The 15,884-nt window shown below is 52.0% G+C and overlaps 4 protein-coding genes across 4 annotated transcripts; 3 read left to right on the forward strand and 1 right to left on the reverse strand.

The window, feature by feature from the left end:
* Positions 1–1,982: 1,982 nt before the first annotated feature.
* Positions 1,983–3,400, forward strand: B0H65DRAFT_415105 (uncharacterized protein; the record flags this gene model as incomplete). Its single annotated transcript, XM_062823963.1, has 5 exons — positions 1,983–2,150; positions 2,292–2,661; positions 2,721–2,838; positions 2,915–2,979; positions 3,048–3,400. The coding sequence occupies 5 exons, from the start codon at positions 1,983–1,985 to the stop codon at positions 3,398–3,400; spliced, it is 1,074 nt and encodes a 357-aa protein (XP_062686557.1).
* Positions 3,401–8,138: 4,738 nt separating this feature from the next.
* B0H65DRAFT_416734 (putative dis1-suppressing protein kinase dsk1) lies at positions 8,139–9,801 on the forward strand (the record flags this gene model as incomplete). The annotated part of the gene is made up of 3 exons (XM_062824051.1): positions 8,139–8,907; positions 8,971–9,302; positions 9,361–9,801. The coding sequence occupies 3 exons, from the start codon at positions 8,139–8,141 to the stop codon at positions 9,799–9,801; spliced, it is 1,542 nt and encodes a 513-aa protein (XP_062686558.1).
* A 1,249-nt stretch (positions 9,802–11,050) lies between these two features.
* B0H65DRAFT_451064 (uncharacterized protein) lies at positions 11,051–13,248 on the reverse strand. The gene is made up of 3 exons (XM_062826033.1): positions 12,406–13,248; positions 11,857–12,335; positions 11,051–11,778 (listed from the first exon to the last, which is right to left on the reverse strand). Exons 1-3 carry the CDS (start codon positions 12,937–12,939, stop codon positions 11,499–11,501), a joined length of 1,293 nt encoding a protein of 430 aa, XP_062686559.1. The 5' UTR covers positions 12,940–13,248; the 3' UTR covers positions 11,051–11,498.
* B0H65DRAFT_451067 (Di-sulfide bridge nucleocytoplasmic transport domain-containing protein) lies at positions 13,249–15,529 on the forward strand. The gene is made up of 3 exons (XM_062826034.1): positions 13,249–13,749; positions 13,898–14,820; positions 14,879–15,529. The coding sequence occupies exons 1-3, from the start codon at positions 13,641–13,643 to the stop codon at positions 15,221–15,223; spliced, it is 1,377 nt and encodes a 458-aa protein (XP_062686560.1). The 5' UTR covers positions 13,249–13,640; the 3' UTR covers positions 15,224–15,529.
* The last annotated feature ends 355 nt before the right edge of the window (positions 15,530–15,884 follow it).

Raw genomic sequence — 15,884 nt, forward strand, 5'->3', positions numbered from 1 at the left:
GCCTGAGACGGCAGACATTCGAAAACCCCGACAACTCGCACCCCGCTATTCAGCGACTCCATCTTTCATTTCCCAAACTCGCTCACCGGTAGATGTGTCTGTCATCATCACGAGAGAGTATCGCTATCTCAGGCTGCCCTACTCTAGCTAACCTCCGGATCTTCTCCCAGGACGGCGAAGACATTTGTTTTAGGCGTTGCACGGTGATGGACATCATGGTTGTTTCGCCGTCTCGGTCCCGTCCCGTCCCATCCCACTGCACTGGGAGCAAGTGGTGGATGGGATGAGGGAGCATTTGTTGCGCAAGATGGAGATCGATCGTCTCCAACACACACGAGGCACGGCGGTATTCGTCGGGGGGTCGCTGTACAGATCAATCTTTAAAAGTTTGTTAGCGCGAGACCTGCAACGCCTTCAGAGGACATGGGATTCCGGTGCTCCTATTGGTCCAGAGCAAAGGTAAGAACGACAATTGCACACATCGCACGAAAACTTGACTCCAATTACAACGGGCAATAACGAACCAGATGCTATTCAACCAAATGCTACCTACTGTCGCCATCCTGAAAGTCACGGTGGTGAAAGAGCTCTCTGCAAGTACCACGCTAACGAAACGCGCATGGAAGTTCACAGTCACCCAAATCCCAAGTGGATATTCCCGGTCAGGAGTGCGGAAGATCCCATTGGCTGCCAGAGCCTTGGGGACCACCAACATGCTTGGGTTTCGTCCTTGGCGAACTGCACGCAAGCAACAGGCGAAAGCGAGCGAGCGCTGGGAATAACGACAAGAAGAGTTAGAGACGTCCGCGGTGCCCGGCGTGGATTACAGAGCATCGCCTGTATCTCCAGCCCCGAGGGAGTGGGACACCAGGGACACCAGGGGGCGCTTTCAGCGGACATCTCTCTTTCTTTTCTTCGTCTACCATTTCCAAAATGCAATATCTCGACATAGCCGTGGCGTTCTTCTTCTTGCCGAAAACCTGGACCGCTCGCGTTGCCATTTTGTCACGACGATGCGTACGTTCGGGACTTGACAATTTCCAGAGTCGTTCCGGTAGTTCAGACTGTTGTACCCGCCCCGCTCCGCTCCGCAACTCGCTCGCATCGAGACACACAATCACCCAGGCAAGTGCCTGATTGTGGCCTGTGGGCGTTGATGGGCGGAAGGATACCGCTCCCCAACCCAAACCGACCTGGCCTCGAGAGATCTCGGTCGGTCTAAGCAAGGTCAGGGGGCAGACAGGTGCGGGCTGGAGTCCTGGGCCTGGACAAGTCGGGACAAGCCGTTGCGCAAGATAAAAACAACACCATACCCCTGGCTTGACCCAGCAGTTGATGAACGGTCAAATCCCGGGGTTAACGCTCACATGAGACACACTCGTTCTTTCTAGCCTCTTGTTTTGGTCGTGTTCTTCTTCCTGTCTTGTCCCAGTTGGCTGGTAAATATCAAAGTTCCGACGAACGTGGATAACGCTCTTCTCCTTTAACTGATTTTATCTCATTTTAGATCTCTCCACTCTTGGGTTCAACATTTCTCACTCAACCCACGACCATCGAACGACCATCGAGACCAATACCCTGACCACCACCACCTACTCCGCTTCCATGAACTCTGGATAGTAACACAACCACAAACACTGCGAACTTCGAGGCCCTTGAACAACAGCCATTGCTTAACAGCTTATTTTTCGATTCTCAGCTTGACGACAGTCCGACGAATAGCAAAGAGACGCAGATATCGACAAGAGCGGAAATATCTTCCTTCGAGGCTCTAAACCGGCGGCGTTTATACTTCTTGGAGATGTTTATCATGGTGGTTCTACTGCCTCGATTCCAATAAAAAACCATTAACGGATCTTCTCGTTCTTGTCGACAGCGAGACTCTGTGCACTGGGCCTTGGCCCTTTCGCTAGGAGGTAGTCCGCATCGGCACCCTTTCTACCTTCATATGCTTCAACGACCCCCCTCAAAGCCGCTGAGCGATGCCAGTTTACGTTTCTCTGTCTTCCAACCCTCGGGGAGCGTTGATTCTGGCTATATTTTGGAGTATTCTAGCCGTCTGCACCACCTTCGTAGGCCTTCGCTTGTACTGCAAGATCATTCGTGGCCGCCGCCTTTGGTGGGATGATCACTTGTTGATAGCAGCTTGGGTATGCCACTCATCCATATTTCCTTCAACTTCATATTCCTTGCCTTAGTTCCCCTTGGTATTTATTATCCAACCGGTCATTCTTGGTATTTGGAAAGACTTTTCCCCACACGAATAGAGCTGACACAGTTTCATCACACAGGCCCTATTCTTCACAAACGCCGCCATTGTCACTACCAGCGTCCGCATGGGATACGGGCTACACAACAATGATGTACCCGTGGGAAACCGGATGTTACTGTATATTCTCGGCAATATCACTGGCACCACATCGGTCCTCTACGTGCTGTTCAGCAAAATATCCTTTGCCGTGACGCTTCTTCGACTCACGGATGGCTGGTTGAAGCGACTCATCTGGTTTATCATCATTACTTTGACGCTATGCCAGCTCAGCAGCTCCATTACGTTCTGGCTTCTGTGCAACCCCCCGGAGGCGACATATGACCCTGATATCAAGGTCAAAAAATGCTGGGGCCCCACCGGTCTCCTCGCCTACTCGATTGCTCTCGGAAGTGAGTATCTGACCCAAAACGCTATTCCACCAAAAGCTTTACTGACTACTCCTCTCTAGTTTACTCAGCCTTGTGTGACATCGTGCTTGCGCTTCTACCGTGGCGAATCCTTTTGCGATTCCACATGTACCGAGGCGAAAAGGTCGGCGTGGCTGTAGCCATGAGCATGGGGGTCTTGTATGTGAAAAGCCCCAACCTCCGGGACTATAGAAATTTTGCCGGAACTCTGCTGATTGGATGATGAACCTCATAGTGCCGGAATCGCGGGCTTTATCAAGGTGTCGACAGTCGGCAAAATGGAGAGTGACGACTTCAGCTGTCAGTTCTCCTATTCCCACACACGACCCCCGATTCTTGGTGTGCAATCCTGCTAACCCTTTGAATAGACGAGGGATTCATTCTGGTAATTTGTGCCCTCGTCGAGGGGGCTTGCGCCGTGATGGCTGCCTCAATACCCGCTCTGAGGGCTCTGTTCATTCATGTCTTCGAAACTCCAGAGCAGCCGAGCATCGATGTAGTCGTCGATAGTAACAGATCAGCAGGGGCATCAGCACGCCGAGCCCGATCCGACTGGGACGAAAGAAAGTACGAGAACAGAAGCGACGACGGAATCCTGGCGATACCACCGGCAAGCAGCAGCAGTATGGACCGGTCGGTCGAAACAGATATCGAACGAGATTCCCCAAGACCGCTAAGCAACTGGTTCGAAATGCAACACTGGAAGTCAGCAAAGGGTTGAAGGTATACGACAAGTTATGGAAAGAAGAAGGAACGACATACAACGACGATCGATGTCCGACGCGGAAGCTATCAATATTCCCTCGAAGGGTCAAATCGACGATAAAATCTTCCCAGCTGGAGAGTGAGGGGATGGCGCGAGCAGGCGTTGCTGCGAAAACAGCTCCATTCGAACCTGGACGAGACGCACCACGACCTTACGGCATATCCAGGGACCAATCGTCGACGATTAAAACCTCGAAGATCGTTGACTAGGTACTGCGAAGATGGGCCTCTGATGCAGAGCGAGATATAGCTTCAGCAATAAGCTACACACCGTGGTATATCCGGAAGAGACGGTCCTGCGTTTGCAGGCTTTGTGATGATGCTGTACGGATACGGTACCACCCGGAGACCCTCTACAGAGAGTCGAATTTGTACCGTTTCTTGGCAACGCTCCAGCAACTCGAGTGACACTCAAACCCACCTGGAGTTCTCTCAGATGATATAGAGGCAGACTCGAGGAAGCCGCGGTCGGCAGAAACACTTGGTAATCATGCCTCGATTTCAGCCGGACGTTTAGGGGATTCGTCGGGAGACGAGGTCTAGGGAACAACTAAAAAGAGCTTGATATCTGGGCCTCGTCGCAGAAGCACAACGGACATACCTGAACCCCATGGAAAGGGCCAGGTTTTTGATTGATGCAGCTCTGCGAAGTCTCAACGCGTATTTGGCCGGTCTCGAAGCGACTCGCCCAATTTGCATAGCCTACGGTAAGGTCATTTCAAGACCTGCCGAGCATGTAGATGGAGGATACGAAAATGTTGGCAGAACGAACAAGACGAAGTTGATCTGATGGCTCAGATGATTGGAGAGGAAGTTTGCCAGCCGAAGGAAATTTAGGCCAACCCAGCGAGATGAGTCTTGAAAGTTGACTCAAGCAGACATTGGCACTTGACGTTGACTGCTCACGACCCGAGAAGGGAAGATATGACGAAAGAATGCAGATGGGCCGTCAGGTCAGGATGTTTTTTTTTATTGAGAAAGGTTGGCAACCTGGTTCAACCTGGAACAGCTGGACAACGACATCGACCACTGATATCAACGAACGGCACCGCGGGGTGCAGGGACAGGACAAGGGCCTGCCAAGCAGAGTGGGGGGGAAGGGGTTGGGTTGGGTGCCCTGATCGCATCAGATGCTAGCAGGTTCCATCCTTGAAAGTATGTAGCTGTTTGTGAATGGGAATGAGATGAACCATGATACCCTTCTACTGTAGTCAACAATGAAGAACATGTGTATCGTGGACTTGATATTCACAAACACATGAATACGGTAGTTTCAAAGTTTCTTTCGGGTGGTCTCGAAGATGGGGATATATGTTCTCGAAACTCGGGCTAGAGGTATAAAAATAGTAGCTTCCAGACGGCATGTCCAGGTAGGTCTGCCGTTTTTTGTTTTCTATGTGCATAGCGACGGCAGGGTTCCCATCCGTCATCCACAAAGAGGAAAACCTGTGAAGAAAGAGTAGATACGGGATAGAAAACAAAGCCAACCTGTAAACACTCTACGCATCAACACATTCAAGTTCCGTCCCGTCCTCTTGGACGACTCAACCCCCAAGGGTTGGGTGTGGTTGTGGTTGGTCTGATGCTAGCGGGCGTCGTCGACAATGATGTCGCAACGAAGAAAAAAGATCGGGCTGGTGTGAAACAGATGACGGGCAGCTGTGACAACCTGGAACACCCCGTGCCAGCTGCAAGACTTAACCACCCAGCGGTAAGTCGTCGCTAACCCCGCCCCGAGGGCCACCTGCCAGTCAGGTCGGGTGAGACCGTGAGTGACGATTGAGGATTGGACGATGGCTTCACACGCTGGGTCGTTCTTTCTGTTGCGACGACATGAAGAGATGGGTTGGTTGATATGGGGACTCGGACTGATTGCGCACAGCCCCTGGCGAAGAACCCCTCGGACCCCTCTCACAGAGATCAAGAGATATCCGGGAAGTCACGTTGGACTCACGACGGACTTGGATCCCTGCCAACCTTGTTGGGTACATGGCTTATTTTTCCTTTCTCTCTTCCACCCGTCGCAATCCTCAATGTCGGAGGCGCAATCTGACTTTTTCTCTGTGTGCTTCCGTCTTCAAGTTCCCCCGAGTGCGTCAACTTCGTCTTTGCGTGCTGCTTCTGTTTTGCTCAAGCACGTTGGACATTAGAGGACACTGCATCACATACCCTATCTTGTACCAGCCTTTACACTACTTACAGGCAACTTTTCGTGAGCGATCTCTTTGCGACTTATACCCAACCTTCTAACCCGTGATACCCCGCCGACCAGGTACCAGTAGTTCCTGCTAGGAACTGTTCAGCCCCTCCTGGCGCATTGTAGTGTACAATACCGTATTTATACCAAGAGTACGTACCGCAACGGTTTGAGCAGTTGGATGCGGACACCCGATGTCGAAACCAAACGAACTCTTTCTTGCGACTACCAACCACCCTGCTATAGCAGGTACCTACATATCCCAGCCTGCGGACAGGGCAGCGAAAAAGGTGATCGCAACGTGCAAGGCAAGGCACATTTCCCGTCCTACGGCGGCACTGCATATCAGTTTGCAGCGGCTATTACTAGATGACGTCCTTGTCACGTTGCGCGCGAAATCAAGCTCTCTTTTTTCTTTCAACTTCTTTCTTCCACTTCTGATCGTGAGTAATTCGACAGACACGGGGAATCTTGAGATCCCTCTGGCCAACCATCCGACACCTAACCTTTCGACCAAAGCATAACGATTACCTCTACCTCTTTTTTCTTATCACGAGCCAAGAACCCTTGCCCCATCTTTAGGCCCCTAGAACCCCAGCCCGACTGGTGTTTTGAACAACGACAACAACCCACTGTATCCATACCGGCATTGTCATTTGTTTGGTTCGACTCTCGCCTACATACTGCGAGTACCAGCGATTCCGTTACACTTCTAGAATAACAAGAAGACCACAAGCATCTCTCTCCAGGTTAGTCATAAGCTATCGTTGTTGCATGACACACTCGATTGCCGCAGCAATTGAGTTTTGATATGCGCACGGCACACAACGAGCTCAGGCGACAGTCACGGCCTCGATTTTCTTCCGTTGCCCCATCGACTTATTGCACCCTTCTATCCCATGTTACTGGGCGCCGAATCAGTCGCGTTTCGTCACCTGAACCTGTTTTGATGACCCAATGCCCCAAGGCATCAGGAGCTAACAAGGGGCTCGTCAGACCAGGGCAGTGAGATTTTGAGACTTCTTGCACTCCACTACTAGCCGCCGTCGCATCGCATTTTGGGCCTTCCCCACAGCCATCAACCTCTCCTGTCTTCCCCTCGCTATCAACGGCGGCAACCTTTGCAAGTTCGCGCACTCCAGCTGCTGTATTTCCTCACCACCACCAACCGATCGCGATTTCGTCTTCCTACCGCGCTCCGGCCCGTGTACGATAGCCTGCCTCCTGCATACCAACAATGAACGGATCGCAACAAGCCAAAGACAGTACGGCGCAAACCTCGGCTCAGGCAGCTTCATCCCCCGCGGCGACTGCCTCCAACGGCAATTCGAACAAGAACAGCAGCAACAATACCAATAACAAGAGGAGGAAGGACGGGTTGAAGCCCATCATTACCACAGACGGTCCCGGGTAGGTGCATTACGCTTCCTCTTATGCATACATTTTGACTTTTTCTTCTATAACGCGGCCCCGAGAAAGCACTCGCTCGGTCCGTCGTTCGCCCGTTCGCTGCCCTGGTGTTATATCAGCCCAGTGCAGTCAATGGTGTCAGCCTTCTCTTTCTTTGGCTTGGACGGCCTTTGGTTCGTCGGGCAGCCGTGTCGCGGGCCAAGTGGCGGGGTACGGTAGGCCAGGTCCATGGAGGGGAAAGCGTACCATTGGATTCATCCTGTCTAGCCAGGTTCTTCCGCGCTACGAGTTACGACAGACATGACCGCAACATGCATGGGTGCATCGCTGGCAGCTTCGAGTGAAGAGAGACAGAGCCCTGGGAGAGCGAAACTGGAACCTGGAACACACAAGACCCGCGACCTCTTTTCGGCTCGTGGGTGAGCCTGTTGTGGCTGGCTCGAGGGTGGGTGTGGCATCACTTTCCATGTTGAGGTCACGGTGTGGTTTCCTTGGTGCCCTTGGTTCTCCTGTATGCATCACGCAGCCATCCTAGCCCCCTCACGTCCTCCAAAGGTCCAAAAGACTGCATCATACCGCTCCTCCTTTTCAGGGCCGACGTCCTAGCAACTCCTCCCTAACCCAACCCCAAACAAGAAATTCAGGTTACTGCCCTTCTCTTATTGCTTCTATCGCGAACCCCCGGGCCCCCCCCCCTTTGCTGTCGCCCGGATCCCCCCATACTTCCGCACCCCTCTAGAGAGACCGCCCAACGGCGCGATCATTGTAACCAAGTCGACGACATCGCAGTACCTATGAAGACAATGCTCAAGACAAGGTCCCCCCCGCTTTTGCGATTCCGCTTTGTGCCTACCCCCAAACCCCAGTCCCGAAGCTGCTGAAAGTTTGGCATCTTGCGGAGAACAAGATCTAGCCCACCCAAACCCTGACTAAGACCCCGCCACTTGTCCCCCAGCCTAACTCCGCGTCGCTTGTCGCATTCCATCACCCTTCCTAATCCCAACGGCATTCTGTGCAAACACGACTATCGTGAACACCATATACTTACAATTGTGCTTTTTACAGGGCCGCACACTTAGCATCAGCTATGACCAACTCACCGACCTCGTCCTCTTCGGCAGCAGAGGACATCGCCGAGAACACTGCCGATGAGGAGGATCAGGAGGATTACTGCAAGGGAGGCTACCACCCGGTCACCATTGGCGAAAAGTTCAAGGACGGAAAATACACCGTAGTGCGCAAGCTCGGATGGGGCCATTTCTCGACAGTCTGGCTATCAAAAGACAACACCACCGGAAAGCACGTAGCCCTCAAGGTGGTACGCTCCGCCGCCCATTACACCGAAACCGCCATCGACGAAATCAAGCTTCTCAACAAGATCGTCCAAGCGAATCCCAACCACCCTGGTCGCCGACATGTTGTCAGCCTTCTCGACTCGTTCGAACACAAGGGCCCCAACGGCACCCACGTGTGCATGGTTTTCGAGGTCTTGGGAGAGAACCTCCTGGGCCTCATCAAGAGGTGGAATCACAGGGGTATTCCGATGGCGCTCGTCAAACAAATCACGAAACAGGTTCTTCTCGGTCTCGACTACCTGCATCGCGAATGTGGTATTATCCACACAGATCTCAAGCCCGAAAACGTCCTGATCGAAATTGGTGACGTCGAGCAAACCGTGAAGAGGGTTGTGAAGGACGAACCCAACGACAAGGAGAACACTCGGAATAGCCGCAGGAGACGGAGGACCCTAATTACCGGCAGTCAGCCGTTGCCTTCGCCTCTCAATGCCAGCTTCAATCAGGGATCGCTTTTCCCCTCCCCAGGACCCCAGTCGCTTGGTCAGATGTTGGCCGAAGGTTAGTAGAATTGGTTCATGAGGGTGCTATCAACGTATCTCTGACTGACATCGAATCAAACAGGTGCCAAATCTCAAGAAGGCTCCCCGTTCCACAACAAGAATGGGGAGGACGACCAAAGTCGACGTGAGAAGAGCGCTGATCTCCTTAGCAAGGAGGTTTCGGGAATTTCGCTAGATAAGACAGCCACACCCCCCGCGACTTCGGGAGACAAGCGCAATCTAGACGACATGCAGTTTGACATTATCAGTGTCAAGATTGCAGATCTCGGAAACGCATGCTGGGTCAACCACCACTTCACAAACGACATCCAGACCCGACAATATCGGTCGCCCGAGGTCATTCTGGGTGCCAAGTGGGGTGCAAGCACGGATGTCTGGAGTATGGCTGCCATGGTACGTAATTTTTTGACCTTTTTTATCGATGCAATGCAGGTCCTAACACAAACCACAGGTATTCGAGCTTATCACTGGTGACTACCTTTTTGACCCGCAGTCCGGAACTAAGTATGGCAAGGACGACGACCACATCGCGCAGATTATCGAGCTGTTGGGCCCCTTCCCGAAGTCCCTTTGCCTATCCGGCAAATGGTCGCAAGAGATTTTCAACCGAAAAGGCGAACTGCGTAACATCCACCGCCTGAGGCATTGGGCGCTGCCGGACGTACTGCGTGAGAAATACCACTTCAAGGCAGAGGATGCTCAGCGCATCGCAGACTTCCTCACGCCCATGCTGGAGCTGATACCCGAGAGACGAGCCAATGCAGGCGGTATGGCGGGACACAACTGGCTCGAGGACACTCCTGGTATGAAGGGCGTCAAAATCGACAAGGTAGAGGTCGGCAGTCGTGGCGAGGGTATAGAGGGCTGGGCAAGTGAGGTCAGGAAGCGATAAATGATTTTTGTTTTTGTCGTTTAGTCCTAGTGTCACACATGGAGGAGGCTCGACCTTCTACTGAGGACACTACTGGACACTGGACAGTGGGGATAGTATGGGAGGGGGAGGGGAGGTGACAAACAACAAGAACCCAGGGGAAGCTGGCTGGCTTATATGGACACTACTACTCCTGAGCGGAAACACACACCTTGGAGAGAGAGCATTATCTTCTTTTTTTCACCTTTGTTGGTATAATGCAGAGAGATGTTGGAACGCTCATTCTACCGCTGCGCTGGCAGGCAGGCTTATAAAGACAGATGGGTTTCACTACACCTGAATTAGAGATTTTCCCCTTCTCTGTTTCACGTCCAGCCACGTTGTCGAGTATAGCCTCGCGCTAGCACATCAGAAGAAAACAAAAAGAAGACCACATCCGAATTACCACCTCTTAATTACCACCTCTTGGGACAAGAAGTAAATCATCTCAACCCGTTATATTCCCCTCTCCACCTACAGCATCCGTCCATCCACACTGCCACACCTAACGGCACTGATACTTCCTTCCTTCAGGCAGGAGGTGGAACTTCTTCAGCCACCTCATCCGGTTTGGCTTTGCCCTGGTTCAGTTTCAGCGGAGAGCCAGTTTCCTTTTATGTTCACTTAGTTACTACGATCAGGAGTGTGTTTTCTTTCACTTGTTTTTAGAAGCGAAAGATCAGCCAGTCAGATAGATACCTACCCACCTTCGTTTTGCTTTTTTTCTATTTTGTTTTTCTCCCTCTCGGAGTGTGTGGTTCTCATACTAGATACGCTAGCAAGCAAGTACATCACATGTGTTGTGTTTCTCTCTTTCTTTTTTCCAAGACAAATAAATCTGTGATGAAGATGAATAGGATAGTATAGACGGACGGACGGACGGATGCCGTAGCTACAGGTACGGAAAAGTAAAGCAAGCGAAGCGAAAAGCAGTTGCTCATCCCTCGGGAAGTTCTTGCCTTTGTGGCTACTATGATGTTCGTCGATTAGAGGTTGAGGCGAATCGAGTTACCATGTCAAGTAGGTAGGTAGAGAAATGGTGATGTTGTAGAGTGTTTCTCTTGGCTGCTATCTTCTCTTCTCGGTGAGCATGATCCGTCGAGTTCTCACACATTAGCTAGATAGAGAGAGGTATAACTTGCACCAAGTTTAATTGAGAGAAGTTATAAAAGGGGCAGGCAGTTATACCGAAGTAAGAAGTAGTCACGAAGTCATCCACAGAGATAACAGGGTACAAGTATCATTCATGTATCTTTCTGTTTGGAGAATATAAGTGTTCAAATGCATGTGCAACGATTAACGTATAACTTTCCCAAATGCCCCATTCATTCTATGTGTAAGTCGAAACCCAGCCAACCCTGTCATTCGTCTGTGGAATAGAAGTATAGGTCCCATATAACCATGTCCCTTTCCCATAGTAGCAGCAGTAGTGAATGGATTTTTCTGTTTTCACAAGGAACCCAACCCAGCCTGGGGACCAGTTCTTTCTTCCACGCGCCCTTGACACTCCCATCACTGAAGTTTCTGATTTCCTTTTCCGTCCGTCCGTCCGTCCGTCCACAGAAATCGACTGGGCTCAGCCATGTCAATCAGCCCTGACTAACCAGTCCTTTCGACTGTATGTACGTATCGTGACGAAATTCAAGCGATAACCCAGAACCAGGATATTAAACATCCTTTTAGCGCTTTCCTTTGCCCTTCTGGGTCATCCTCCGGAAAGCCTCGTGGCCGCTGTGACCAATGGGACGATGATCGGTCGGCGCCTGGCCCGGGATGTACGTGCTCTTGGGAGCAATGGTGTAGCTGGCGGGAAGGCCGACGGGCCTGGCGCGGTTGTTGTTGCGTACCTCGGGAGCGAGGGCGCGCTCGCGCTCGATCTCGTAGCGGGACTTGCCGGCGGGACGCTGGGTCAGCGTCACTTGGGAGCTGCCGCCTTCGCGCTGGCCTAGCTTTACGGCGCTGGTGCAGGAAAGGAGAGTTAGCGCGACTGGTTATTATGGGAAGTAGACGGAGAGGATGGAGAGGAGAGAAACATACCCGACATCGATTTCACGCATCTCGATGTGACGCTTCTTGTAATCGTCAGTCCTCTTCAGGATCAAGCGACTCCATTCGCCCAACAACCGCTCTGCATCACGCTTGATGTCCGCGCTGGGGCTCTTGCTCTTGTTGTAGTAAACGACGACCTTGCCGATTCCACTGCTCAGAAGCACGTCCTTGTTGATGGGCAGCTTCATGAGCGCGCTCATGATGGCACGCTGAATGTTGTACGCGGGCAGACTTCCATCGTTCAGAGGTTCCAGGAAGTATCTGACAGACTGGAGGAAGTTGATTTCGGGGTCGAGTACGGAGTCCTGGATCGCTGTCCGGTTTAGAATCGCGGTAACTTGGGGTAGAAGCTTGAGCTTGTGCACGGCGGGCTGCTTCTGTTCGCGGGCTTCGTTGTCGGCTACGCAAGCCTTCTCCATGGCGACCTTCAGGTTCGCAATCTGCTCGTCCGTCTCCTCTTCCAGGTCCTGTTCAGATCTCGGTCAGCATGCATGTACAGCAAAAACTGCACTGTGGCAATGATGGGAAACTGCCTACAATATCGTCCTTCTTTCGCCTGCGCTTGGTGGGGTTCTTGACAGCAGCGTCGATGGCGCGTTCCAAAGCGCGCCGTCTGCGCTCATCTGGAGTGAGGTTCTCTTCTTGCTGTGCTTCCCGGTCCTCTGCCTCTTTCCTAGCACGCCGCTCGCCCTCGGCGCGGACCTTGCGTGGTCGGCGCTCACCGTCGTCATCCGCAGCGTCAACGTCATCGTCACCACGCGACCGCTTCTTGGGCCTCCGTCCTTCTTTTGGCTTCTTTGTCGTCTCTGTGGTCGTCTTCCTCCGCGCCTTCAGCTTCATGGCCACATTTTCGTCAATGTCAACGGGCCGGGAGCCGTAATCGTCGCCAAACTCATTCTCGTCGATTTCGGACAGGACATCGGAATCCTTATCGTTGCCTCCATCGTTATCATCGTCATTTCCTCCGTGATTGCTTTCGTCGTCCTGGTGTGTCTCGTTGATCTGGTCCTCATCGCGATGCTCAGTGGGTTCGGCAGCAGGGGAACCCGCCGGAGAAGCGGCGTCCGACATGGCTGTTGCTGAATGGGTGTTGATATGCTGATGCGGACGGGATAATTCGTTTGAATAGTTCAAAAGCGGGCTTTTCTTCTAGACGCAGAAGCTATCGGCGGAAAAGAAGATGAGTGAATGGTTGAAATTTCTGGGTTTGAGTTGCGGTTTGGTTGTTTTTAGGAATGGACAATGGTTCAAGTTCAATTCTCAATCCATCCCCAGACAAGGCAACGGGCTGGCCGCTTGGTCTGTGCGCTGTTTAGCCACGAGCAAATCTACCGCGCCGGGCGTTGCAGGCAGTCTTCGTCACTGTCACGGTCGAGCGTCACTCACCTTCAGCACGGGGTGGCTTTACACGCTGTGGGGTGTCCCTACTTAAAGACACTCCACCCCAAACTCTCTGCCCTGCAGTGGATGCAGGCACGCAGCAGAAGCCAGGGAGCAAAGTCAGTCACGACCAGGGCCAAATTATTTGGGGCCGAATTCCAGTGTTTACTTTGGCGCGCCGTTGCCACCGACGACCGAACTTTGTGTCCTGGGTAACTTCCGTGCTATCCCTGAACCCCGGAAGCTCTGTCCCCAACAAATCGAAGACCATCTGACGTCGTCCCGCCCTCTACTCTCAACCATAAGACTGCCCATCCTCCCATCAACTCCCAAGGCAAATGTGAACTTCCTAAAAGTATCAACATCGACACGCACGTCGACTGCCCGCCATCATGGATCGCCGAGGAAACGAATCGCCAATGGAATGGGAATTCGATAGCAAACCGCCCGTGGACCACACAAGCCCATATGCTTCTCTTCTGTCAAAACAACCACCACTATGTAAGTCGCACTCCTCTACTGCAGCGACGCAACCTACAACTCCCAACGCCTCTTCTTGAAATTGACTTCGCGGTGGCACAACTTCGGTTTCGTCTTTAACGTTATGCTCTAGTAGCTTCTTGCTAACAGGACGTTATTGCACCAACAGCTTCGTTCAGTTCACAACCAGCAAAGACTAGCAACCACACGTTCGGAGCCACCACGGCTGCTCCCCGAAGCAACCTTGTCAACGAACACCGTGATACCCTTAAACCTCCTAATACATCGTTCAACCCCCAACTACACAACAAGCCGACGGCGCCCCAGTTCCGAAACCCCGCCTTTACTACACCTCAGAAGCGGCCCGATGAGCAGACGTTTGATTCGCCCTCGGAGGCGAGTCCCGCAACGACGGACATATCTGAAATGCCACCCGACACGCCGGAGGCTATGTTCAATGACAGTTTCAAGATTCCGGATACGGCTTACACACCTCAACCAGCAGGCAAGATCATGTTCAGCAGGGCCTACTTTCGAAATGGGAGGCAGAGGAAGCGGAAACGCCAGCCCGGCGACCGAGACGTCGGAAGCGTACGACATCGCCTCGACCATGGATCCGACGAATTTGATAGTGATTGGGAGGAGGGTGTACGACCAGGAAGGAGGCGATCCTCGACAGATAAGAATGCTAGCCCCGGCTGGCTTACCAGCTTCCTCGACACCATCAGCAAATACCCTGCTGCTCCGGCGGTGCTCTCGAGATGGTTACAATTCGTCATCAACACATTTTTGATCAGCGTTATTCTGTTTGCGGTCTTTAGCTGTGTGATGGCTGTACGCAACGACCTTTCCCGCGCCGCCGACAAGGCTCGGTCGACCCTGATGCACGAAATATCGCAATGTACAAGCAATTACCACAAAAACCTATGCGCTCCCAAGTTAAATCGGGCGCCGGCTTTGGAGCTGCCGTGCAACGAGTGGGAAGCGTGCATGAACCAGGACCCGTCGACTGTGATGATGACGCAGATCTCAGCAAGGAATATGGCCGAGATATTGAATGAGTTCTTTACTATCATATCCTACAAAACCTGGGTAAGTTGAGATCGGCATACATTACCATGTTTTAGGCGCAATGCTAACTTGTATCAAGGGCTTCATCCTATCAGCATTCCTGGTTGCCATCATTGGTACCAATGTAGGATTTGGCTCCCTACGAGACTCCGGAGCATTGAGACCATCCTCTCCCCGGAAACATGCAGAACCGGCACCAGTAGCAGCGCCGCCGCCGACTCCGGTTCATCCAATCTTCAGCACCCCGGCGTTTCACAACCCACAGCAGGCGTACATCTTTGCGCCCATCGAAACCCCGAGACGAGCTCGTCAGCAGTTCTTTGACGAGGCGACCGACACTGATAATTCCCCCGATGTGAGGATGATGTTGCCTCCGCGAACCCCCCGAAGAAGTCCAAGCAAAGGAGAGAGAAGAAGGGGCTAGGCGTCGTGTCCACGGTTAGAGGGTTATTGGATGCTGGACTCATTTAGGAATACATGTCACCATTAGTTTAATGTTAGGCTAAGAGGACAATACTGTTATGTGTTGTTTCCCCCGCTGTATCATACAATTCCATACTGGGTATGTACTTCTTGAAGGGTTAAGCATCAATTGCTTTCGGTCCTTCGGTACCGGAATGTGTAGGCGGCTTGAATATTTGAAGTTGATATACCATTATGTGCTACAACCAATGAGGGACTGAGGTTGCACCAACTCCACACCTCAACTCTTGAAACGTGTGGATCTCCGGATCGGCAACGACCAACCTAGGATGTCATGCATTCGACTGGCACGTTCCTGGCACGTGTGTGTCCTTTTGGCTTCTTTTCTTGGTTAATAGGTGCTAAAAATGTCTGGATATTCACCGTACGTAGGTTGAATCAAAATAACCGTTGAAAAAATAGCAAATCGAGGTGTTGGTCAACAAAACCAAGCACTGTCAAAGGTAAAAGGGAAAGCTTAGCCAACAGTATATAGTTTATAAGTAAACGAATCATCGGGTTCGGTTGCTTGATAGAACAAGATGTGCAAAGACTGTTTACTTCCACGATAATTTGTGATGAATGTGTTCGATGAGTTCTGGTCTTTGACTCTGAATAGCCCC

This window comes from Neurospora tetraspora, assembly GCF_033439725.1.
Source record: "Neurospora tetraspora strain CBS 560.94 chromosome Unknown B0H65scaffold_1, whole genome shotgun sequence".
Lineage (NCBI taxonomy): Eukaryota > Fungi > Ascomycota > Sordariomycetes > Sordariales > Sordariaceae > Neurospora > Neurospora tetraspora.

Coding starts and splice junctions, on each gene's coding strand:
- B0H65DRAFT_451064 (XM_062826033.1), bottom strand. CDS start 12,939: ATGTCGGACGCCGCTTCTCCGGCGGGTTCCCCTGCTGCCGAACCCACT. Junction 12,336..12,405: donor GGCGAAAGAAGGACGATATT/GTAGGCAGTTTC, acceptor AGATCTGAACAG/GACCTGGAAGAGGAGACGGA. Junction 11,779..11,856: donor ATGCGTGAAATCGATGTCGG/GTATGTTTCTCT, acceptor TTCCTGCACCAG/CGCCGTAAAGCTAGGCCAGC.
- B0H65DRAFT_451067 (XM_062826034.1), top strand. CDS start 13,641: ATGGATCGCCGAGGAAACGAATCGCCAATGGAATGGGAATTCGATAGC. Junction 13,750..13,897: donor GTCAAAACAACCACCACTAT/GTAAGTCGCACT, acceptor TTGCACCAACAG/CTTCGTTCAGTTCACAACCA. Junction 14,821..14,878: donor TCATATCCTACAAAACCTGG/GTAAGTTGAGAT, acceptor ACTTGTATCAAG/GGCTTCATCCTATCAGCATT.